This window comes from Paracoccidioides brasiliensis (genome assembly GCF_000150735.1).
Source record: "Paracoccidioides brasiliensis Pb18 unplaced genomic scaffold supercont2.5, whole genome shotgun sequence".
Lineage (NCBI taxonomy): Eukaryota > Fungi > Ascomycota > Eurotiomycetes > Onygenales > Ajellomycetaceae > Paracoccidioides > Paracoccidioides brasiliensis.
The window spans coordinates 1,500,462-1,524,907 of record NW_011371362.1 but is presented as its reverse complement, the minus strand read 5'-3'; the positions used below and the strand labels follow the sequence as shown (position 1 = coordinate 1,524,907).

General features: G+C 45.8%; 5 protein-coding genes across 5 annotated transcripts; 2 read left to right on the top strand and 3 right to left on the bottom strand.

Moving 5' to 3' along the window:
• Positions 1-1,037: 1,037 nt before the first annotated feature.
• PADG_04934 (uncharacterized protein) lies at positions 1,038-3,315 on the bottom strand (the record flags this gene model as incomplete). Its single annotated transcript, XM_010761897.1, has 8 exons — positions 1,038-1,171; positions 1,282-1,435; positions 1,512-1,951; positions 2,062-2,113; positions 2,288-2,422; positions 2,516-2,609; positions 2,792-2,858; positions 2,958-3,315. 8 exons carry the CDS (start codon positions 3,313-3,315, stop codon positions 1,038-1,040), a joined length of 1,434 nt encoding a protein of 477 aa, XP_010760199.1.
• Positions 3,316-13,489: 10,174 nt separating this feature from the next.
• PADG_04931 (rpsU-divergently transcribed protein) lies at positions 13,490-14,570 on the top strand (the record flags this gene model as incomplete). The annotated part of the gene is made up of 2 exons (XM_010762138.1): positions 13,490-14,095; positions 14,238-14,570. The coding sequence occupies 2 exons, from the start codon at positions 13,490-13,492 to the stop codon at positions 14,568-14,570; spliced, it is 939 nt and encodes a 312-aa protein (XP_010760440.1).
• Positions 14,571-15,090: 520 nt separating this feature from the next.
• PADG_04930 (uncharacterized protein) lies at positions 15,091-16,923 on the bottom strand (the record flags this gene model as incomplete). The annotated part of the gene is made up of 1 exon (XM_010762137.1): positions 15,091-16,923. One exon carries the CDS (start codon positions 16,921-16,923, stop codon positions 15,091-15,093), a length of 1,833 nt encoding a protein of 610 aa, XP_010760439.1.
• A 464-nt stretch (positions 16,924-17,387) lies between these two features.
• On the top strand, positions 17,388-19,238 carry PADG_04929 (WD repeat-containing protein; the record flags this gene model as incomplete). The annotated part of the gene is made up of 3 exons (XM_010762136.1): positions 17,388-17,931; positions 17,997-18,846; positions 19,016-19,238. 3 exons carry the CDS (start codon positions 17,388-17,390, stop codon positions 19,236-19,238), a joined length of 1,617 nt encoding a protein of 538 aa, XP_010760438.1.
• Positions 19,239-19,971: 733 nt separating this feature from the next.
• PADG_04928 (uncharacterized protein) lies at positions 19,972-23,610 on the bottom strand (the record flags this gene model as incomplete). The annotated part of the gene is made up of 1 exon (XM_010761896.1): positions 19,972-23,610. The coding sequence occupies one exon, from the start codon at positions 23,608-23,610 to the stop codon at positions 19,972-19,974; it is 3,639 nt and encodes a 1,212-aa protein (XP_010760198.1).
• Between the last annotated feature and the right edge of the window lie 836 nt (positions 23,611-24,446).

The following is a 24,446-nucleotide window of genomic DNA, read 5'->3' as shown; positions in this document are numbered from 1 at the left end:
ATTTCTTTCCTTTCTTTCTTTCTTTTTTTTTTTTTTTTTTTTTTTTTTGGGGGGGGGGGGGGGGTGTTGGGGGGGAAACCCAATGCAGCGACCTGCAGCATACGAATCATGATACGTGAAGGAAAATACAAAAATTCTGCACCTGGGATGGATGGGAAAACGACAAAAATGGGGACCATGTGCGCTTGCAATTGGATGGAGCTTGTCGTATCCCATGATATCTCGGGGAGGAAGAAAAGGTTCGAGCCAAATGTGAAAATTTTTCATGAGCATGGAAGCATACCCATATGAAACATAATTCATAATTCCAACCCCCCGTTTTGAACAGAAGTTAGAGAGTCTAACTTTTTCATTTCCCCGGAGAAGTTTGGATCTTAACTGTAAAGACTGCTCTAATTGTGTTTTCCCCCCCTTTTCAAAGACTCAACGAACCATCATCAATTAATTTGATATAGACAAGTATAAGGGGTAGAGATTGCAATTTTGCAGAAATGTAATAGCTAAGAGAACGCAAAGGGTGCCATGAGGGACAGTTAACAGATCAAGCAAAGCAGCTCGCTAGAAGGAATGACTTGGGGAGGGGAAATGGTAACTTCAAAATAACAGGACACAACAAAGGCAAAAGGGGTGTTGGAGGAACTACACGTCGGGCACTCTTCAATTTTATAGACCCAGCAATAGAAAACCGGATGTGATGAAAAAAAAAAGGCAACGACGAAGCGACGCCATCCATCGAGTGGTTAAGCCCAGGAACGAACAGAACTGATAAACGGGGGTACAAGAACTAAGCAAATCCCTTTTTCTTTTTTCTTTTTTTTTCTTTTTTTTTTTTATTCTGGGTTGATGAAGGGGGGTGTGAACAGAGGTTTTAATTGAGGACAAAAGAGAAATGTTGTTAAAAAAATAAAAAAAAAAGGGTAAAAAACACCAGTTTTAAAATCACTAGAACCGGCCGTTGACCAGGGAAATAAGTTTGCAGGAGAGGAAAAAGAGGCGAATGTGCAGCAGCTGACTTTTCCCACGTTGATACCAAGGTTTTACATGATCTGGTCTTGGGTAAGACCACCCGTCGCCTCTGTTCCCTCCATGGCATCCGAGGAGCCGTTGTTTAGGTACTTGACGAAAGTCAGACCGAGAGGGCGGCCTCCATACTGGTAGCCCGTGAACTTGTCTGTATGTTATTGTCAGCAGGTCCGATTCGATGTAAAAGCGTTCGTGGTGTGCGTGCTCATAATAGGGAAATGAGCAGTGAAATTGAGTGGTGAGCAAGGTAAAGCTTACTTATAGCAGTCTCGGCATTTTCAACTGAATCGAACTCGACAACCCCAGTACCCCTAGAGCGACCGTTGGGCTCATACTGGATCTCAGCTCGCTCAACTTTACCAATTGTCGAAAAGAGATCGACCAGATCCTCATTGCATGTAGACCAAGGGAGCTGTTGCCATTAGAGTTCCACTGTTAGCACACAAAACAAACGACAAATCTCTAGAACGGTATGGTTGAAGACGTACGTTGCGGACAAATATGATGGCACTCCTCTCTCCACCAGAGGTTGCGAAATCCGTAAATGGATTTGGAGGAACTGATGCACCACCGTCCGCTGCCCCACCACCCGGGCCACCACCATAGCTTCCTCCAAATCCGCCCCCGCGCCCGCCAAAACCGCCGCCAAAACCACCACCGCGACCACCACCAAAGCTCCCACGACCGCCTACATATCCACCGCGGCCACCAACACCGCCAAAACCACCACGTCCAGAAAACCCTGGGCCCAATCCCGCAAAACGGTCTTCGCGGACTTCAAGAGTTCGACCCTGCCAGTCATACCCATTGAACTGTTGAATAGCATTTCGCGCATCGTCTGCGCTCTCGAATGCTACAATTCCAGAACCTTTCGGGCGGCCGCTGGGATCAACGTGCACGTCGGCGCGGACAACAGCACCTTGCTGGGCTGCCAATGTGGGTAATTTATCAATACAAAAGAACTCTCCCCTAATACAAACAAATATCACGGATGGACGAAAATTTTAATAGGGGAGTTTTAAATAGACCGAGACTTACCAGCTTGACGGAACAGGTCCTTCAGATCTTGCCAGCCTACGCTGAAAGGAAGCTAAAGAAACGGAAAGAAGTTGCCTAAGTTAATTGTCCAATGTTCAACGAATCGGGTGTGTGGTGTGTGAGAATTTGGATGGTTGATGTGGATGTGATTTAAGGGGATGAAAAATGGGAGGCGCAGTAAAGATGGGGGGCCGGGGATGGAGAATGCGTTAGATGGGTAACAAACGTTGGAGACATAGATTTGTCGACTGCCACCAGCGCCGGAGCCAGAGCCATAGCCTCCGCCATAGCCTCCGCGTCCTGGACCACCGAAATCACCACGGGAAGGAGCACCAGTAAAACGAGGTTCTGCCTCACGGTCCTATGGATGTTGGAAAGCGAGGATGCATTGTCAGTTCTTAAAAAAGTGATGTAAGGAGTTTCTTGGGTAAATATGGGATAAAATGGTCCCTACCTCGCGAACGTAAACAAGCCTACCCATGAGATTTTGGTTACTGAGAGTCGCTACAGCGTTTTGAGCCTGCTCCCTCGTTGCGTATTCCACAATCCTAATCACCAAGCCAGGTTAGACCAACTTCCAACACGGGAACCGTAATAACGAGATATATCTAAGAAAAATGATTGTCACTTACCCGCAGCCCTACATTATCCGAATGGCCGAACCCCTACCCGTCAATCCAACGTCCATCAAAATAACCATAAAGAAAACCAGGAAACCAGCCGCAGCTACACGTTGACGCCCACCTTCGACATTCCATTGGGAAGAAGTAAGACATCGGCAAAGAGGACCTCTCCAGCTAAAACATCACGAATCACACCGACACAGTCAGTTTTGTTTCTTTTATTCCCGGGTTTGGAGGTAGATTTTGGCTTTTAACGCGATGCAGACGGCTTACCCTGTCTCATAAAATCTTTAAGGTGATGCCACTTGACATCATAGGACAAATTCCCAACATAGACCCGACGGTCCTGTTGGGAAGATTCGCGAACTGCTTGCATCATTTGCTCTTTGGCGAATGAACGGTCCTCGTAAGAACGAGTAGAAGGGTTACGTCCACTGTAACCAGAGGCTGAATGTCCTCCAGGAGCGCCAGCTGCGCCACTCACAGGAGATCTGGATCGACGATCGTTGCGACGATAGTCGTCACGACTGCGTGAACGACTGCGAGGTGAATAGGAACGACGGCCGCGACGGGGACTACGGGAACGACGACGTGGAGAACGGGACCTCTCGCGCTGTAAGTAGTTAGCCATCACACAGGCGATCAGAGCCTATTGATGAGGTGAAGCACAAATAATAGCGAGTGGAGCGGCTAAGAGCGCACACACTGGCTAGAATGCGACAAAGGGAGAGGGAGAGAATTAGAGGTTGGTTGGGGTGGGAAGAAGGTGAAAACGTTGAAGTTGACGTGAACTTTGAAATTGGCTGTTTGTGGCAACCACGTGAGCAATAAAGTTACCAAGATACCGGCGACAGCAACCGCGGTCTCGTCCAAGGCGGAGAGGCATAAATAAAGGGCGCGAAAAAAAAAAAAAAAAAAAAAAAAAAAAAAAAAAAACCACAACAGACAGGAAAAGAGAGATCCTTGGCAATTGAGATAGGAGAGGACACAATACAAGACGATAGAAACGATGCGCAAACGATGGGAGCAGGGAGAAGGGGGGAAAATATATAAAAAAAAAAAAAAAAAAAAAAAAAAAGGGCGGGATGAGGCTCTGCACCTGGGCAAGTTGACGGACTACCCCGTTTGGGAAAACCCTCTGGCCGCCCATGCCATAATTCATCTCCCACCCCCAACGCAGCAGCATTGTGCGTCCTGTTTTTCACTGCTGCATATGTATCTAGGTACGGTCTCTTACTTCCAATGTCCAATGCCATTGCAACTATCCCGTTTGCCACATGTATCGTCGGTTGATGGGAAGGGGACTTTTGTAGGTAGGGAGGATAGTGGTTCAGATAAGAGGTAAGGAAAAACTTTCTCAAGCAGAGATCGCACGGATAGACTTACTTGGGTCGGTCGATATACGTCGGCTGCACCTGGGAACGGGATGATTATTCGTGAGTCAGGGTCTTCTAGTTTCAATGATGTACGAGATAAAACAGATGCGCAAGAAAGAAATAAGGAGGAGAAAGAAGAGGGATGCTACTAATAGTGAATGGGATAAGAATAGTGAAGAAGAACGAGAAGAGAAGAAAAACCAGAGAGTGAAGAGGAGAAGAAAAGAATTTCGTGCAGCAGTAGGCGTGATGGAGTTGCTGCTGAGCAGTCTGTAGTGGAAGTCAAGGTGCAGCAGCCAGAAGCAGCTGGAGTAACAGACAGTGTAGCCAAGACCAGGGGTGTAGGTTTTGCTTCAACAATGAGGAGACAAGAGACTACTCTGGAGGCACCAAGCATCAAGGAGGGGAATGGGAGGGCTGGGGAGAGGGTGTGGGGTGTTTGAACAGAAGTTCCCGGCAAGGAAGAGGAGGGCCTGATTACTCCGTATACAGGGACAGAAATAGGTTGGTTGGGTGCTGTTTCTTGTTGCCCGGAGAAATACAGGTCAAAGAATGTAATAATGGGTATAATAACGGTAAATATAAGTATCTCGTCGAAAAACAGAATGAATATGCGGAGGAGGGGTTGGGGGTGGAGGGGGAAGGAATTGAAAATTATTAATTAATTTTTCTTTCTTTCTTGTGTTTTTGAAAAATAATTGAAAGCTCAGGTTCCCGCAGCCACAGCCATGACGAGGCAACTGAATCGGGAAGCAGGACAAGTCAAGGGAATTTGTTGCATAACAGACTGTCCGAAGGAGACGCGAAACGAGAAGGGCATTTGAGCTAGTTACGCAAAGGGGAGGACGGAACAAGAGAAGTTTGAGACACACGCACTCATGGTTTATGAGAGGGAAGAGATGAGGATGAGAAGCAGGTATATCGAAGTCTGTCGACTGGAACCGCAGCAATGTCAACGGACTTCACACTTGCCCAAGCGCGTCGGTTAGAAGAGAGAGATGGGGGGTGGGGGGTGAAGGTGAGGGATTCTGTGGTGGTTGAACGGGTTGGCGTCTGTGTTGGGAGGTCTCTGAGAGTATGAGATTTTAGAAGGCTGCACGACGGCGAAAAGGGCTGTGGATCGATGTTATTGGAGGAGGTTAGGCAGACTGAACAGGGATGGGCTGGACAGCCGAGAGAGAGTAGCAAGACGCTGGTATCGTGCCGAGGGTGACGCTGGACAGAGGCTGGGAAAGAGGTTCCTTTCTTTTCTTTGCTGCTCTTTTGTCTTTTTTGTTTGTTTTGTTTCTACCTTGTGAGGATTCCACGATTCCCCTTCAGGTAAAAAAGTAAATGGAGATAAAAAAAAAGGAAATAAAAAAGGGACGAGAAAGAAAAAGTGGTTTGTTGTGATGCTTAAAAAGCCGTTGGTTGAGAAAGATCAGTGGTTTGGTATTTGGTAATAGGATTACAAAATGACATCTAACGAGAGACCAACTGCTCACGCAAGAATACCGTACACATACAGAATACATACGCAATACTCCACATACAGATGACGTATGGATGACATAACTAGTCAAGTACACTAGTTAACGTAACTATCCTAAACTACATAAAACTTCTGAGTAGGTTCAAAAAGAGTGTCTGGACACATACGAAAAAAGGTTTACTTACCTAGGTATCTATCTCTCAATCATTCAAATTCTTAGATATACGTCTGACTCCAAAAAATTTGCCCGCAGTGCTCCATATTTTATAATTATATACTGGAGGAGGAATAATATCCAATCTATTAAAATACCGCAGCCTGCAGATACCCTTTGATACCCTTTCAAGCATTACCTACCTCTAGCACCGATCGGGCCTAGGCTGGTTCCTATATACATGGCTTTTCCCCTTCAACCACCCGTTGAACTAAACAACGCTCCTCAACAGATAATCACTGATAGTGATTCCTGTCAGTCTCCAATCCCCAGTACTCACAGACCACAAACGCAGTTCCCAGCACCGCTGCGTACCTGAGTATCCCCTGCGGGACTAAGTATGTTGAGGTTTCATGGATCACACCTCCTGCCTGCTACAGTGCTACGAGGCCTGCAATTCTTCCCACAGCATTTGAAGGCATTGCTATGTTCTCCTTGACCTTCACAGTTGGGTTCGCAATAGTCCCTTTTGCTCGAAATGTATTTGTCTTGCGTCCTATGGCTTCAATTCGTAGCCGTGGCGTTTGCGAGAATTACGTCCACCGCCAGCTTGTATGCACCTTGCAAAGCCATGCACGGTTGTGCATTGGTCGGTGTATACTCCAGCCACACGGGACCGTTACGACCCTTAACGGGGGCCTTATGGGGATGAGGTGGTTGAAAAAAGGCCGCAGGAGGTCGGCATCACTTGTAGGTCTCCGGAGCAATTTACACCACGGATATGACATAACCTTGTTCTTATGTTGGAAAAGGAAAGAAAATATATATAAAATAATACAATAAACATAAAACGGAAGGCAAGAAATGTACCGGGGACATCCTAGCAAAATCACCATGCAGTCGAACGGACTTGCGGAGGGGACCTCCCCGGGGAATTTGTCTGCTGGGTTAGGCCACTAGAGCAAGCAAAGGAGATCATGGTTTCTCCGGGATCTAGATCCATTCTTACCAAACACGTGCAAATTCAACGGAGGTGTCCCAGGACGCATCTAAGCGCCGGGTTCAGCGATGACAGATTGAAGATCAAGATGGTCGCCGGGGTTAATACAGGATAACCTATCATCGCTCTGAGAAATTCATAATGTTTCATAAAAAACTCAGAAGGCAGTGTGTCTGGTGTTATCAATAAGAGTGCCTCCTAACTGCTGGCTCAGAGGGCGTTCCTGGTTGCACCAAGACAGCCCAACAAGTCACAGATCTTTATTTCAACGGAGCTAGTTCCGGGGTGTAAGCAGGTTTCTGAAAAATGCGGAGAACAATCGGGTGGACTGCGTCAACAGTAATACGGGTCCCAAAGTATTAATGCATTTCTTATAATTCTTCCCTCCACAAGGTTGGTCATTTGATGTTCATACCAACTTTTTCACTAATATCTCGTTTTGCAGCCGCAAGCCATCTGGTCAGGAAGAGGCAAGGAAAAGAGGGCACAGGATCCCATTATCATTCTTTCGGGTGCCAGATCAACGAGGTTCGAAAAAGTGTCTTGATCAATATTAACTATCATAAATCAGAGCAATCCTAGAGGCAGGACCTTATCACCAATTTTATTCTGGGTTAGCCAATTTTTCAATTGGCTTAACTTTCGTCACGTCAAGCTTTGATATGGCCGGCTCGGCATTTTCAACTTCCTTTTTTTTCCCCTGTGTTGTAGTACCATATCAATATTAATATTGGTCGGAATTAACCACCATTTTGCCCACACATTATTGGTGTGTTGACCACACCCGTCATGCATAAACAAAGCCTTAGTCGCGGCAACTCGCACACTTGGCTATTTAGTTCGTCAGCGATCTACCACATTCAGGATAGATTAAAGGAGTGGATGCGGCAATTGGAACTTTTACTTATTTAGCCTTTATGTGTGCTTGGCATTGAACTAAAAACTAACTACACAAGCCAGAATATTTTACGAAACCATGTTGAAAGTTGTTTACCAACTGCAGCAAACTCCTTTTGGAAATATCTTAGCTGTGAGTATTCAAGAGGTTTGAAGCACATGCTGATGGGCTTCTTCTGTAGGATATGAACGTCTCAACTCGAGTCTCATCCATTTGACCCCCCCTCTTTCAATTGGATAGTTACCTCATCGTTCACGTCCGTCAGTACCCTTTGCCTCCCCTCCACTGTGAGGCCTGTCCCACGTTTACCCGCGACTTGGAATGGCTTTTGCTATCTTCCCATCGCACTCAAGTTGATTGATTGGAAGCCAAAACCAATCTAGCACATTCTTGACTGCTGCTAAACTTTTATTCCTGTTGATCGGTGGTTACATTGAATGTTTTCCCTGTATCCAGCTTGGATCAGAATCCCAAACGATGCTTCGGGTTTGACATATAGGACAGTCTCCCATATCCCGAAACGTCACTAGGAAATGAAAAATTCCCTCTTCAAAAAATTCGACTCTCCTAATTTTGTAGGCGATCCGGCGCAGCACCAATATCAAACATGAATCTTCACCCAATGTGACTTAAGAGTTCACTTCCAGGCAGGTATATTACCATCCTATGATTTTTTTCACGCATGATGCATGCTCGGATGATTTACCTATGGAGTTTGAAACAATCCTGATGCTGACTCCATTGTAACAGCTTACAGTACAGTGCTCTTCTTCCTAGCAGCATCTGTCTCAATCTGTGTAGAAGCTCGCCAATAAATCAGGGGTTCCAAAAATTTGCATGCTTGAGTAAAGCCAATCCATAAATAAGTTTTCCAGATGCCTTTTCTGATTAAAGCATTCTCCATCTCCGTGATCTTCGAGCCAGATTCTCATGAAGTGGGAGAATGTCCCCATCGATCCCCAGCGTCAGGTACAATCACTCCAACCATCCATGATTCATTAACACCCCTAAGTTTGTTGCACAGGCTGTCATTTCCTAGTACAAGAGGAGAAACCAAATGACCTCGGGCCATATCATTATGGTGTTACGATACGATGGCCAATAGTGTACGCTATTTGCGAATGAAATTTCTCTCAAGACACCTTGGTTTTTGCCATTTCTGTTTTTAAAAATGGACATACCAGTGACTTAGAGCATTTTATGCAAGCATCCTATCTTTGTGCAAGGTGGCCCGACCATTGACAGGCTATCCTTTCGCTGTGACTTCCCGTTTTTTTCCCTTTTTCTTTTTCTTTCTTTCTTTCTTTTTTTCTTTTTTCTTTTTTTTTTGGACACGCGTAAAATGCCAGGGTAGCATTCACTCCAATGGGCTTGCTCGCATGCATCCACGCATCAGAGGTGTGTCCCTCAGGACACTGGGCCAAACTATTAGGACTTTACTAAAATCCTGTTACGGCCAAGCCTTCCAACCAGCCCTGACCTTGCCAATTTTACCGGAACGCTTCCTGGTTACTAGAGAATCAGACTGGAGGGTATATTGGATCAACCTTCTTTGTGTTCTTTGACCTTGGATACTGCTTCATGTGCAATTATGGATTTGATGTTGGTGTTTGGTGAGCCTGAAGAATGAAAACCAGTGCAGGAACTGGTTTTCCCATCCCTTATTGGTCACAACGTGTGCAGACGTCGCAATGACACCCATGTGGTTTTGCAAAAAGATTCCCCATGACGGTTGAACTGATCGACTACTGACTGTGAAAAGGGTGATTCTAAGTTCCCCTTCCCTCTAGCCAACCCCCATCATCGGTATTATACGTAATGCTTATACGTTGTTATGCATACTTCCAATGTGATTACACGCATGTCTAGGAAGAAACATACACAGCGCATTTGGCGCCCATTCTCTTCTCCCAAAGCCTTTCCGTCTCATCAACGGCTCCAACATGTTAGTCTGGGAATTCCAACTCAAACTACCTTTCTATATCATCTCCGCCTAGCATTCACAGTTCCCAAAACCCAATTTTAGGTTCTGTGGCAGTATGTATACAGGATACATTCCCGAATTTATTCTATTCCTTAACCCTTGCTGCCAATGGATATTAATTTAGCAGACATAACATAACCAACACTCAGAACAAACTTTGACCAAGACGATAGCATAAAATTGCCTGCACTGGGCTCCATTCATCATACACTTGTAATGATCAGTATGAAATGATTGGGCACGAGACCTGGTAGTGTCAGAAATGCCTCCTGGTGGATAACTCCGACCATTCAATTCAACCCACAGCCGTTGGCACAGGGGCAAAAAGAGACCAGGGCAGAAATTGCCATCTTAGAGCTAATTTCTGGGTGACTTATATTTGCAACAACTTCTTCTCCTTCATTTTGCAGATTCGTTATTTATTTTGAACATTTATAAATGACGTCTAACTGCTTCCTTGGGATGGCGATGATTGCGATAAAGTGATGATGTGGCAATGATGATTATTACGACCATTGAAAAGGATGATAGTTCAACAACTCGATTCATCTTTTCATTCTCTGAAGCAGGGAGGCAGCAATCGTTGATTTTTAAAAAAAATTTTAGCCGGCTTCTTTGAAGAAACTTGCGTTGGGTAATAGCACTTTAGGACTGGCCTTCTTACACCAATGGATAATAAAGTCGTCCGCTTTATCCGGATTTTTAAGAGAATTGATAAAGCGAAGGGGAAGAGACAGGCATCCGTATGTATCTGACATCCCCGTTGATCATTATGCTTTCAAAATGACATCTTTTTCTTTTATTTTTCTCTCTCTGATCTCTTCCACTACATACCCTGTTTCCTCTCAAGTGTTCATTGCAATTTTGTTGTGCATCCCATTCAATCATGACTTAATGCTTTGGACGGCCGGAAAAGTACCGGGAGCTAATTCTTATGGATATTTCTCTTAGTTTTCCTGAAAAGCCAGAAAATCTTAGGCCATTGGATAGCCAACCAGGAAACAATTTCTACCCCGGAGCCCTGCTTTACTTTTCCTTTTTTTCTTCCAGGAGACCCCCCTTACAAGCTTTCAAATGAGAACCGCCTAACACCAGATAACATCCATGGCTCGCTATGCTTTGACCTATGATTATTGATTGACTTCCTGCCAGACGAGTGTGCCGTAACCGCAATGTGTGACATGCATCACTAACCAGCGATCCGTCTCCCTTGAGTTCCCTTCTTGAAACCACACTCAAGGATACGTGTTAAGCACAGTTTATAGACCTTCCATGATGAGAGGACATTCAGCCTGCCCGCCGGCCCCCCTTGCCCACCCCTCTTTAAAACGAGACACGAGCGGACAAGAACCGTAAAACAGAAAATGAGAGCGAAAATGGCCAATGAGTGGTCACCGCCGTCGTACTTCCTCACTGATTGACCATCAAAGCTGGAATGAACGCTACATCCAGTCGATAGAAAAACCATAGAAAAGGATCACAATGAGAGTTTGGCCCAGGGGAGAAGTCTATGGATAGGGGGTGGTCTGGCCTCTTAAATTCCCACCTCCTCTCTGAAAGTGTTGTGTGGGACCTTTCGATTTTTTCCACGGTCGTTTCGTTGCCTAAAGCTACAACAAATCGAAAAACATGCATGCTGTGTTATGGAAAGGTGGGCAATCTTATTACCAGGCTTGCCCCCAGAAGTTCTAGGAATTATGCTCATTCTTGTGTGCTTCACTAGTTCCTTTCGCATTGGCTATCCTTGACCTTTTCGTGTTAGATGTGTTTGGCAATCGGGCTATTATGTCCTATATTAGCCATCGGGAAATAGAATAGGGGAAAGCGTTACAAAAAGCCCGGGGGGATATGTGATGTTAGGATCTGGGGGAGTATGCAGCTATGGGAATTGATCCGGACCTTCGTGAGGCGGCAAGGAAAACTACGAGAAATCTTATCGAGTGATCCGTCGGAGCTAAGAGGTTGAATCGGGAAGAGGCTTGTATACTTGCGAGTGTGGCGGGAAATCTCAAAACCGTTGAGATTATGGATATGCCGAATTACGCGGTTACTATGTCTTTGCCCTTGTATGTATTTGTATGGAGAGCGTGCCACCCCCTTTTCGTTTGAATTAGTCATTTTAAGGGGTATGCTCTCTCGTCCACCCAGATTCCATTTCTTTCATTTATTTATATCACTGTAGCAAATTGATATTACCCATCTCTCCATGTCCTACTGTATGAAATGGTATTAGGCTGTTCATACATTCCTCCATCTATTTATTGATCGCAGATTTTTCTTCTAGGTCAGCATTGATATGGACATTAGATGACCAAACCCAAGGGCATGAGCACCCGAACCAGCCTAGAATGAATGGTAATAATGTCTCCTTTACCTCTGAGATCCTGAACTGGTCCACCATCTGTTGCGAACCACATACAGTTTCGCGACACGCGGGTTTCATTGGACCACAAAAAGCACCAACGAGGGTTTGTTTTGCAAGGAAAATTGGGTTGGACAATTTGAACAAGGTTGACTACCTTCCTTGGTAAGTACTGAGATCCATAGTTATAAAAGTTTTATTCTCGGATGCGTGACTTGTCTTACCGCGATTTGAAAATTATGGAATGCTCCGCAGACCGTGAACGTTCTCCGATTTTGGATCTCCCGTAGCTGGATGAAAAATTGAATCTGGTGCATGTGAGAAGTATATTTCTCCCCATGTTCCGCAAATTCTCCTTTACTTGTCTACTAGCTTCCGCAATACCCAGGTTATGCCTTTCAGAACAATCCGGGCCGGTACAACACTTTCTGTGTTTGTTGATCAAGCACATAAGCGCTGTGGAATAGTTGCATAACATGACCATATCTAGCTTTGTAGCAGAGCATATCCAGCAGGTAGCAAGATTTTTATTAGTGACGCCTTATCAAATACCTCTCACACAACTCGAAATTTTCGTTACAACATGCTGTCTGGGGTGAGCCTGGTATCACGTGGCAAGTGCTCTGAAGCATCAGGTTTGAGATCCGGAGTTCCTCTCTATTCAGAGGGTGAATTGGATATGTTCGCTATTTAAAAAATATCTTGGGAAAAATCGAGCAGTGAGTGAAGCCCGATTCCAGGGAGTTATAATATGTCTTGTCATGATCTCGAATGTTCCAGATGCTGGGGCAATGGGTTGCGACGTAGCGAGGTTTGGCGGGGGATTAACTAAAATGAAAATCGTCGCCCTTCATGTCCTCTTGCGATATGTGCCAAATATTGTGGAACACAGAAGGCAGCCAGCTGTATCAAATATCCAGAACACTCCTTCTGAGTGCCGGATTTAAGATCTAAGATAAGCATTCAGATCTCTTTCCCCACCGTTTTGCCCTTCCATGCCTCCTGTCTGACCGTGCCCTTCAGAGTTCTGGGTCAATGAATGAATGGGTCTCATAGCTGTATCGGTGAGTAATTTGCTTTTTCAACTTCCCCACTTTCCTATCCATATGGATACGATGAGTTGATTGGCGACTGTAGTGGTTGGAGGCGCGAAGTTGTGAAAGTTGCAAGTGAATCTTAAATAAATATGGATCCGAATCGATGATGAGGTCAGAATCCAACCCGCGGTTCCACGTGACCTGCGGGTCCTCGCGCAATAGAATATTTCCGATGTGCAACTTCACGATAATCAACATATATTCGCATATCCATCTCCATCTGTACGTTATATATGCCAGCCTTCCATTTGTACCAGCTCCACGCTTTGGAACCAGTATTGGGCGTTTTCCTATGAGTTGCTACTATTTGATCAACGGAATATAACACCCTCAGCGTCATTGAGTGGCAGAGTTCCCATTATTAAACTATCACATTCTAACATTCAACACCCCGTACGAGCAGCGGAGATCTAAGACGTACATCCATCAGCTCTAGAAACCGATGGTTGCACGTTTCCAACTAATGTCCCGGGCGATTTCTCTAACACGGCGTCCTGCCGCCACATCATCATTCTCCAAATCCGTAAATACCAGAATTACTCCGTCCGCTCTCCTTAGATCCTGCGCTTCTTCCAAACCACAGCTTCCCTTCAATCTACATCAACCTCCCTTCTATCGACATCACCATGTCCAGGTCTGCACAAAGCGGCCGCAACTTCCCATTCCTTCCGCAATTTTGTCGCGGACGCGGACTTACCACTCCTCATTCCACCCAACTCCAGATCCTCCCGCGGACTTGTATACTCCTGAACAATCTGCCATTCTCTCCGCGGCCGTAGCCCATGTTCCAGAGCACGGATTTACGACTCACTCGCTCACATTAGGGGCTCGGGATACGGGGTACCTGGATGCATCATTGCAGCTATTTCCGGGTGGTGGGGAAATTGCGCTGATAACCTACTGGCTGGCTAGCAGGAGGGGAATTCTACGACGGAAAGTTGAGACCGGGGAACTCTTTGGGGGGTTTGAAGCCGAGAAAAACAGGAAATTAAGTGTGGAGGAGAAAGTGGAGCTCTTGATATTAGAAAGGTTAAGGATGAATGAAGGAATAATAGGGCATTGGCAGGATGTAAGTGAACAATAATTTTTTTGTTGTTTCTCCCCGGTGCTTCTTTGCCTCATCCCTGCCAATTCCTCAGCATTTAATGTTCCCTGTACTGGTTTCAATATCCCCTATTAACTCAAGTTTTAACTAACTCTAACAAACACAGGCTCTTGCAACCATGTCTCTGCCCTATAACATCGCCCCGTCGGTCTCTGAGTTATACAAATTATCCTCTGACATCCTCTATCTTGCCGACGACCGCTCCATCGACTCCTCTTGGTACACAAAGAGACTATCCGTTGCTACCGTGTACGCTAGTGCAGACGTCTTTATGACAGCGGACACCTCCCCGAACTTCACAGCGACGAAGGAATTTGTGGAACGGCAGCTGAGCGATGTCAACTCTCTTGTGGACTCTTTTAGTCACTTTCTGGGATACTTGGGATTTGTTGCTGGCAGTGTCATTGGGGTTGGTAGGAGCTGGGGAGTGAAGATATGAAATGAATACGCATATTTTCTGGAGCATGGGACAAAGTGGGTAAAAGCCAGCTGAAGTGGTGGATTTGGAATTTAAGACAAAATCTGTGTATTATGGTGTGAGGTAAAGTAGATGGGTCATATGGTTGACTAGATCAGTGAATTGCTCTTCCCGATTGGGGCTTTCATATCCACTGTTTTCTACATATCTGGTTGGTTCAACTGAAGACATATGGAACGAAAGGATGCAAGAGTAAAAGCTGCTGGAAGCTTCTACGAATCTTCTTGATATCACCACAAGCATTTATAGGCCTCCGCAAAGCGGCATTAAAGCGTCACAATGTTTATTGGTTCTGTAGGCGGAGGAGTGTCTTCCGCCATGTTGAATTCGCTTCAAGTCTTGATCACGTTCACGTGTATGTATGTCGATAAGAACACAAAAGTTAGAAGAAAGCGGTGATAGGGATATTGTAAAAAAATTCACGGGTGTTTGCGGGAGACATTGAAGAGGAATAAATGGTGAAAGGAGCTGGGGGAAAATTTCACATTCCTGGCATGAAATTTGCGCGGCCACGTCTAGCCAGACGTGCATATTCAGACTCCGCAGACCCACTTAGATCCACAGGCAACTTCCGATGCATCTTTGCTGTTATCTTAAATTTACGACCTTCAAACCTGCGCAGCTTCCTCACTTTGAAAAACCAACCCTCACGCTTCCCCTTGACACCGAAGAAATCGTTGTATGCGCGATAATCCGACTCAGAGGTCCACGGGATTCCCTTGGTAAGAGCAGGCCCGGAGGACCTCCTACTCGTCATTTCCCTTCCCCTTTTCTGATTGAAAATGCCGTTCAACAGTTTCTCGGTCCGCGACGAGATTGTAGCACCGTGATCCTCCATATCTTTCAAAAGGGAGTTTATCAGCGGAAGATTGTTGTGGACACGCCAATGGTAGGATATTAGCTCGTTGTAAATCTCTGTATCAGATGCTAGGAGACGGGCGACGCGTCCGCGAGCTTTGATGGAGGCATACATTTGGATCGTTATTTCTGACATTGGAAAGTGGGTGTGAAGAAGGCGGAGTGCATGGAGAAGTATTTCAGGGAAAGCGTGGAGAACAAAAGGTCTCGCCGGTATTCCGGCCGGTATATTTAGAGGATCCAAAGTTTGAGATTTACCCTTGTTTGTTGTTGATGACCGCCATTCAGATTTCCGCGAATTTTTTCGACCTGCGCGTCGTATTACAACCGCATCTTGGGGCATGGTAGAAGCGACGACTTCATCTTCGACAGAGAAAAGCTTCAGCATTGCAAATATACGTTCTTCACACACTTTCCAGATTTCAACATCGCCGCTATCACCTGCAATGCAATTGTCCAACTCAGCGATGATATTTCTGACCGCTCTGTTTGCCACTTCCTTGGCAAGCTTGCCTGCGCCAAATGCACCTATGCCCGGGACTAGCTCATCTTTATCACCAGCTGCAAACCTATATACTTTCCCTTGATATCGAATGGTTTGTTCTCCTTTTGTATTGCGATGAGGAATGTCAACTTCCTCCCAGAATTCCGGTTTGTCCATCCGTTTCCTAACTGTGTTTTCAAAGGGGATATCAATCATATGTGTGGGCACAGGTATTTCCATTGTCTGCATTCCAAGGATTTCCTCTCCATTGCGATTGGGCATGTTAGTTTTGCGCCGATTTCCGACTGTAGCCTCTTTGCTAGGAGCAAGGTCCACGAGAGAAGCAGATTTACTGGATCTAACATCTTCCGCAAACTCCGGTGGATCATCAATACACGAGGAGTTGTCTTCCTGTGCCACCTTGGCCTGCCGAGTCCTCCGTTCATTCAGTGTATTTTCCCAGGGGGGTTGCCGGAAGTTGGACAATATATCAAAGACGGAATTGGAAGATCTAGATGAATGGTTTCCCCGGGCTAAGTCTTCCGAAGCATTAGACGATCTGGGATCCTCATCATGTTGGTAGTTCGCGGATAACTTTAAATCATCGATAGCAGAAGAGAGCAGGTCCCAATTCTGATCTGTTTCATAATGCTTCCCCAGATTAGATTGCGACGAAGACTCTGATAGTCGAGAACTGCAAGTGATGTTGTGCTCTGTGTCGCTTTTCAGATCAGTTGTGGAACATGTAGTAGATTGCGGAATCGGCGACTCCACATTGTGGGATTTGAATTGAGCGGGCCGTGATTGATATGATCTTTTGGAGGTACCGCAGGGGGTACCACATGAGAGTGGAAAAGGCGGCGACTTATATCGGTAAACGGGCTTTGTCAGGGTTAGAGCATGATGCAGGAACGAAAGAAAAATGCCATCATTCTGATATACGACGAATCCCCGGTGTAGATTCCCGACCATGACTCGATCCGAGATGGCCACAAAAGCCTTTCGTTACTGAACGGCTGCTGTCCCGCAGTGGTTCCTTGTTCCTTCGTCAAACATTTGGTTGAAGGCTCAAGGGGGAAAAAAAAAATATATGACGGCAGAAGATCAAGGTTTAGATTTAAGGAGTTAATTGTCACGTGGAATTACATAACTCTTTCACTTTGCTCTGGTTATTCCAAAATAGGAATAAATTAAACAGCTTCACGTGACATCGCGCAACTCCGCGCTGAGATAATCGCGAGTCAGGAAAATTTGCGCGACGCATGCGATTTTTAAGCGCAGTAAACCACAAGACAAACCGAATCAAATTGCGCGGCATATCGGTATATCCAAGAGGAACAAGACAAGCACTTCTACTGCAGGCGGTATTTTTGACTTTATCGTCAGCACAGTTTTCTCGTTTTCAGACTCCGTACTATTTTTATTACTACTGAGCCATGACTCTTGAGGAATCCGTGCCAGAGTTGTCTGATTTCGAAAGGCAGCGCGCAGCCAACATCGCAGAGCGCGATGCGCTGTTGAAAAAGCTTACCCTTGAAGCCCAATCTTCAGGGCTATTTACTAAGGGTCCTTCTACCAAGTCCTCAAAGCCAACATCAAACAATTCCAAAAAGAAACCCGCGAAACGTGTTAAGAAAGAGAATGAAGCGCCAGTGCCACGAAGAACGTCGTCACGGCTAGCTGGATTGACTGCCAATAGTGAAATAGCAAAACGCAAAGCTGAGGAAGAATATGAAGCTCAAAAGGCGGTCGCGCAAGCAAAACGAATGCGTATCTCTGGAGATCTTAATATGGGAGATATTGTCGTTGGAGGACAGAAATGGGATAGCACCACCTTTCTAGGAACGGACGCAACTGCTCCACAGCGTTTTGCCAGAACTTTTGGTGAAGAGGACATTAAGAAAACTACAGACAAGGAGCTGAAGTCCTTGCGGGAAAAAATGAGTGGGTTGAATCTTTGGGAGCCATGGGAGCCTAATCGTAAGGGTTTTCAAGGACTCCAAACAACCGCTCACAAGGTGCTGATAACTGTAAAAAAAATATAGGAATAAAAATAACACCAGAAAGAGTATATTCGATGGCATTTCACCCCACTGAGAGCAAACCATTGGTCTTCGCAGGTGACAAGCTTGGTAATTTGGGCATATTTGACGCTTCTCAGACACCTCCTGTAAACGTGAAAACTGAAGACGACGAAGACAATGACGAAGAAGATCCGGACCCTGTAATAGCAATCATAAAACCCCATGCTCGGACAATTAGCGCAATACGAATACATTCTTCGACCCCGTCCAAACTCTACACAGCCAGCTACGACAGTTCCATTCGGGCGCTCGATCTGGAGAAATCCGTCTCGACGGAAGCGTATGCACCCGCCTCAAAATCAGACGACGAAGCAGTATCGGGTGTGGACATGGCACCGATTGATCCGCACGTGTTATACTTTACTACACTTGATGGATTTTTTGGTCGGCATGACACCCGTATATCGGGAAGCGGGGGCTCTAGCGATCATAAGAATAGAAGCACCAGCAACTCGGATATGTACCAGCTCTCTGAGAAGAAGATCGGTGGATTTTCCCTCTGTCCCTCGCAGCCACACCTCTTTGCAACCGCTTCATTGGACCGTTTCATGCGGCTTTGGGATATCCGGAAACTATCCAAGAAGGACCCAACACCCGTTGGTGAGCATGAGAGCAAACTCTCCGTGTCGCATGCTGCGTTCAATAGTGCAGGCCAAGTTGCAACATCTTCATACGATAATACTATCAAAATACACGATTTTGGAAAGAAGGGATTCCAGTCATGGAATCCGGGTCACACTCTTGACGAGGATGACATGAATCCTACGACCACTATCAGACATAACTGTCAGACTGGACGATGGGTTACTATGTACGTCTCCATCACAATCCTGCTCTACCCAATATTCACATACAACCCTAGGCCAATTCCCTTCTATCTATTCACTTCAATACCCACATACCTGCTCTCCGTATACGTAAGATAATCATTCACTATATTTTCATCCACAAAACTAACCCAACCCATTTTTTTTTTTTAGCCTCAAACCCCAATGGCAAGCCTCTCCGCAATCCGGCATCCAACGCCTTTGCATCGGAAACATGAACCGCTTCGTGGACATTTACACCGCCACAGGCGATCAATTAGCACAACTTAGTGGTGAAGGGCTAATAACTGCCGTGCCCGCCGTTGCAGTATTCCATCCTACTCGAGATTGGGTTGTGGGTGGTACAGCAAGCGGGAAAGTTTGTTTGTGGATGTAACTGGGAACGAAGAAGAAAACACCTAGGTAGTCAAGACCGCTTGAAGGAGGTTAGGAGCAGAAGGAGAGCTGAGTGAAGTATAGTTCACCTAGCCGTTTTCCTGATGTGAACTGGGTAATATTCTTTTTTATTTTATTTTGGGTGTATACTCGGAGCTAGGGGGGGGGGGGGGGGGGGGGGGGGGAAAGGAAGCAACTTTCCATCTCAGGATGATTTTGATCAACCTTTGAAGCAAATAGATTTTGTGTTTTGGTTGGTTAATTTTATGATACAGAGCGCTCTATGTTCCCTATCCCATCCATCGAAACATCCATCCGTCTACACGACAATAACAGGGTGAGCCATGCTGCCCGGAAAGTCGTTTAATCGTCGTTGTATGTTGAAAAGGGCAAAACCACTCCGTATTCGGTGCTTGGGACCGATGGGTAATATAAGAAGCGCGATTAAATAGGTAGTTAACTAACTACTCTCCGTAGAATCTCACATGGCTTAGACCTCAGGTCAGGTTTCAAACCATGAACGATTTCACAGTCTAGTGTATATGCCCAGAGAGCAACAGAGTTCTACAATTCCTCAGGGCGCAGGGGATTCCAGAGGTAATAGCCGAATGACATCAAAATACTTGAAAACATGTACCAGCCAATGTAATAGAAATGGAATTTCGTTGAACAACTGAGAGAATGGGTCAACGATGGATAACAATATCCATCTCATGTAGCACAGTTCCAATCCTTCATGTGATCTCTGACCAGAACTCATCACTCCCATCCTGAGCTTCGTCATTGAGTCTCCGCTTCTTCGGGGGTAGCTGTGCAAGTTCAGGCCCAGAGGTAACAAAAGAGTGATCTAGTGATCTCTTCACATTTTGAGAATGAAGAGAGAAGTTATCACCTTCTGAAGTGGTATTAAGAGTGCTACTGTCGTCCTCACTGACTGCTACAGCTTCCGATCGAACAAGCCAAGGTGTTAGGATTGAAGCAATAAAGTTCTCGGGTCGCTTAACGTCAGGGGTAAGGCTCTGTGGGGGAGGTGTATCTTCTGTAAGATCGACAGCTGGAGATTTTAGAGGGCTGTTATCAATATTGTTTTCGTTAGTATTTTTGGATTCCAAGACGACAACCCCCAGTGGTAGCAGAGTGTTTTGTGTTGCTTCTGCTTTGGTGTCTAACGAGTCGTCTGATTCTCTGGTTGGTTCGGTGGTTGGTATCCCAGATTCCACCTTGGGCCTTTCCACAACAACTTGGAAGCCATTCGTGACCATGACGTTGTTCTCGTGCGCCTTTTTATCGTGATTTTTAACACATGCCTCTCTCATGACCAACCCCAACGCCAATGCAACCTGTCTTGCAACACTGTTTCCCACAATTTTCCACTGTTGGGCCGGAGAACCTATCAATACCTCATCATCAGGGAAGCCCTGGGCTCTTCGAACCTCCATCACCGTCATCACCCTATCTTCTTCCCAGTGAAGCCATCTTCCCGTAAATTTGCAAAACGGGGAAGGAAACGTGGTGACGGTCGGCATTAATAAGTGTGGATGAATGCGACTCCATGCCCTCTGGCCTTTGCGAAGCTTCCTCTTTTGGGTCTTTTCAAGGTCAATATACCCCCTAGCCACAGCTTCGAATAAACCTTGACACCTTGGAGTTTTGGGTACGGAACTCAGCAAGCGTTGATTGGCAGCGGATTCAGTTCTTATGGTTCGATGGTCGGGATAGGCAACAGGGGTTATTTTTCCTCTTCCGATACGAGGGAGATCCATGAGTGATTTGGAAACGGACAAGAAGTCAAAGACAGGGATATCCCAACGTCTTTTTCCAAAAGGTAAGCCATTGGGCGCATCGCCTAGAGATTTTTGGGTCGTCTTCGATAGGTGAGAATGAGTGAGCGGTGGATGTGCAGGAAGTTGTAATCCTGGCACCGCAATGAAAATGAAGAGCCTGGACCTGCTCTGCGGAGCCCCGAAACTCCAAGCGTCCAGGTTAAGAATTCTAAGCTGGTAGCCCATGCCAACAAATGCACATAGTAGCTGACACAATGGGTTTTTCTTATTTGACCTATTTGACATCATGATCACATTCTCCAGTATTGCATATTTCGGCCGAAAAAAATCGACGTATGAGGCCACTGACGCTATCATTGATGAATTGCGCATGGACACTTCATTCTCTTTACAGCTGTTCACGCTAGAATATCCTTGACATGGACTCCCAGCTGAGATGAACTCCACATCACCCAGCTTCGCAACAAGGTTATTATCTTCAGATTTTCCTTGGAAAGCTCGGAGAAGGAAATCATTGACGGAGCCCAAGAATAGTTTTACCCTTTCTGGGTCATGCTGATTTGCACGATACGTGAGCATGGGAGCGAGCTCCCATTCCACAGCCCACTCATTCCTAATTGCGCCTCCCTCTTCAAGACCCCTATCAAAGCTTCCTCCGCCACTAAATAAGTTGAGTGCGCGAAGCTTTTGAAAGGTGGCCTCCTCAGAATCAAAACCTTGTTTGAATCCCGCAGGAGGATGCTGTAGGGCTACCAGCTCAGAGCCCTCCTCGGCCTCTTGCGCAATTATGTAAAAAGCATCCCCAGTCCCGTCGCGGTTATATGGTGCGGGGATAGACCCATTCTGTCGTTGCTCCTCGGTATAGAATCTGACCTGGCATCGCCTCTCAATCTGATTTACATGGATAACATGGGTACGGTTCGTGTACACGAGCTCATTTGGTCGGTAAATAGTACTTTTAGCACCAACGTATTGGCTCCGGCGGAGGAGTAGTCGTATTTTAACTTGACAAGATTCCCCGAACTCTAGGATTTCAGCCGGCTCAAGATTCACTTGGTCAGGGTGAGACTCCTTGACACTTTCAAACAGGATGGTATCTCCAATTTCGAAATTTGGCGTTGTCGGTGGTTGTCGACATTGGCATGAAAAATGGTCTTTCTTCAAAGAAGTGAAAGTTTCATCGTCCGAGAGATACGTCTGTCGAACAAAAAAATCTGCCCCCTTCTCTGCTTTATGGGCAAAAAATGTGACATTGAGCTTCTTGACAATCTCACTGGTATCTACGACGCCATCCCCACAATTGCAGTGGTCGGAAAGAAAGAGCTCATTATTATGCGGATAGTTCATATCTCTGCATACGGTGTCTGAGGGTCGATAAAGCCAAATTAAACTTAAACGTGCGTGTTTAGTTTTGCCGGGGTGTATATCCTGCACAACAGCATACCACAAGTCCTCCGTGCCCTTCCAACAAGTTTGTTGGTCCCTTCGAATGGCAACAACATCCCTTGGGCAAGCTGTTACCATGGCGCCGTCAATAATAGGTTCCGTCTTCGTTTTAAACTTCCTCCCTTTCTGAATAAACCCCAGTTCTGCCAGTCGGGACTGGTGTTTCCCTGACATTTGGGAATCGAGCTCCACAGCATTAATATGGTTCGCCCATTCCATAGTTTTAAAGCATTCGTAAACATATGGTGTAACAATGGTCCCTTTCGCCCTTTGCGGTTGTTCTGGAATGAGGTTATCATACGTAACGCCAAGTTCATCCCAAATGGGATGATCGCAGTAACTCGAACCGAGTTCCCATGCTTGCTTCTGAAGAAAGTTCGAGAAAGCATTGATGGGTTTTCTGAAGTCGATGCTTCTATTTTCATTAAACCAGTGCATGAATGTCGGATCCTCGCTGTGAAGTTCTTTAAGCCAGGTGGAAAAGTCCTTCTTGAAATGACGAAAAGTGACTTTCTTGTGATGGTGGAGATAATCGATGAGGTGTTTTCCCAGGTCCGCAATCCAAGAGAATGTCTTGTGGTACTCCTTATATTCAGCTACGGGAGCTCCCAGTTGATACCATAGACGTTTGCCGGAAGCTTCACCGTAAGCCGACTGGATCCAAATGTCCTTTCCCACGCTGTGTTGCTCAGTATCTTCATATCCACCAATTGATACCAAGCGGAAGGGCACTCTCTCCAGGTACATGGACATGCCAGCCGTTTCCCTCCCGGGGACTTTCAGCACACCATCGAAAAAGAACTTCTCGGCCTGTCTGCCCAGTTTTCCAGCGATTTGATCCAGTGAAACCATACCATGAGGCGCTGGAGATGCAAAAGGGAGTGCATAGATCACGAAGTTGTCCAGCTCCAGACTAACAAAGTCATTCTCCGCATAGGTCTGTGTATCAACTCCTGATTTGAGCAATGTTTCTACTGCTTCCTTCTCAGTGAACTTGGGTTGTGGCGGTTCATGACCACTGTATGAAGACTTGGGGAAAGTCAATGGCGGTACCAAAATACCAACCATGCAATCTGGCGGCCCTCCATCGCTTTGGCTAAACTTGGAATGTTGTAGTTGTTCTGAATCTGTAGAGCTAACCATTTCACTACTACACTAAGGAGAAGAAAAAAGAAAAGTAGCTGAAGCCAAATGTCAGTTTTGCACATTTTCTGCTAGAGCAGGGTCACAAAAACATACATGCCAGCTTGTTACAGCTTTAAAACAAAGTCAAAAAGTGCAATTGAAGGGATTACGAACCGAGGCCGCTGGATCAAAAAGGAGTGTGGGTGCTAGAGACCGAAGGGTTTGCGAAGATGTGTTGAAGAAGTGGTGTGATCCATAACTATTCGTCGTGTCGATTTTCCTTCCAGACCCACTGACATCATCTGCTTTTCCTTTGCTGCAAAACTGCCAGCCAACCGCCAGCAGCGAAATAGCTAACAAGGCCTTCAACCGACAGCATTAACCTTCAGCATGGCCGCCATTCTGTCAACTTCCAACTCCACCGCCTGGTTAGCTTGCAGTTCAGCTCAATACTTGGGTGGATGTTTCGATATTAGCCAACCCGGCTAGGCGGAAATCGTAGCTTGCAAAACGACCCTGGCGTCTTGTGTCACTAACTAAACTACGTTCCGCATGGCGTTGAAGCGAAGTATCAGATCACCAAACATGCCATGCATCGAGGAATCTGTGAATTCCAAAAGAAAAGAGAGAAAATTGCAAGTCGCCATTAAGTACCAAGCAGAACCCAAGGGGACAACCGGTCATCAAACAAGTTAAATTTTATCGTCCTCCGTACCGCATACGGATACGAAATCTACCATGCGGTCAGATTTCCCCGTGAACACTATTAAACCCATAACCATCTCAAAATCATTTATGCAAGGGTTTGTGAGAATGGCCTGTAATTTATAACCGACGATGTGTGGTCAGTTATG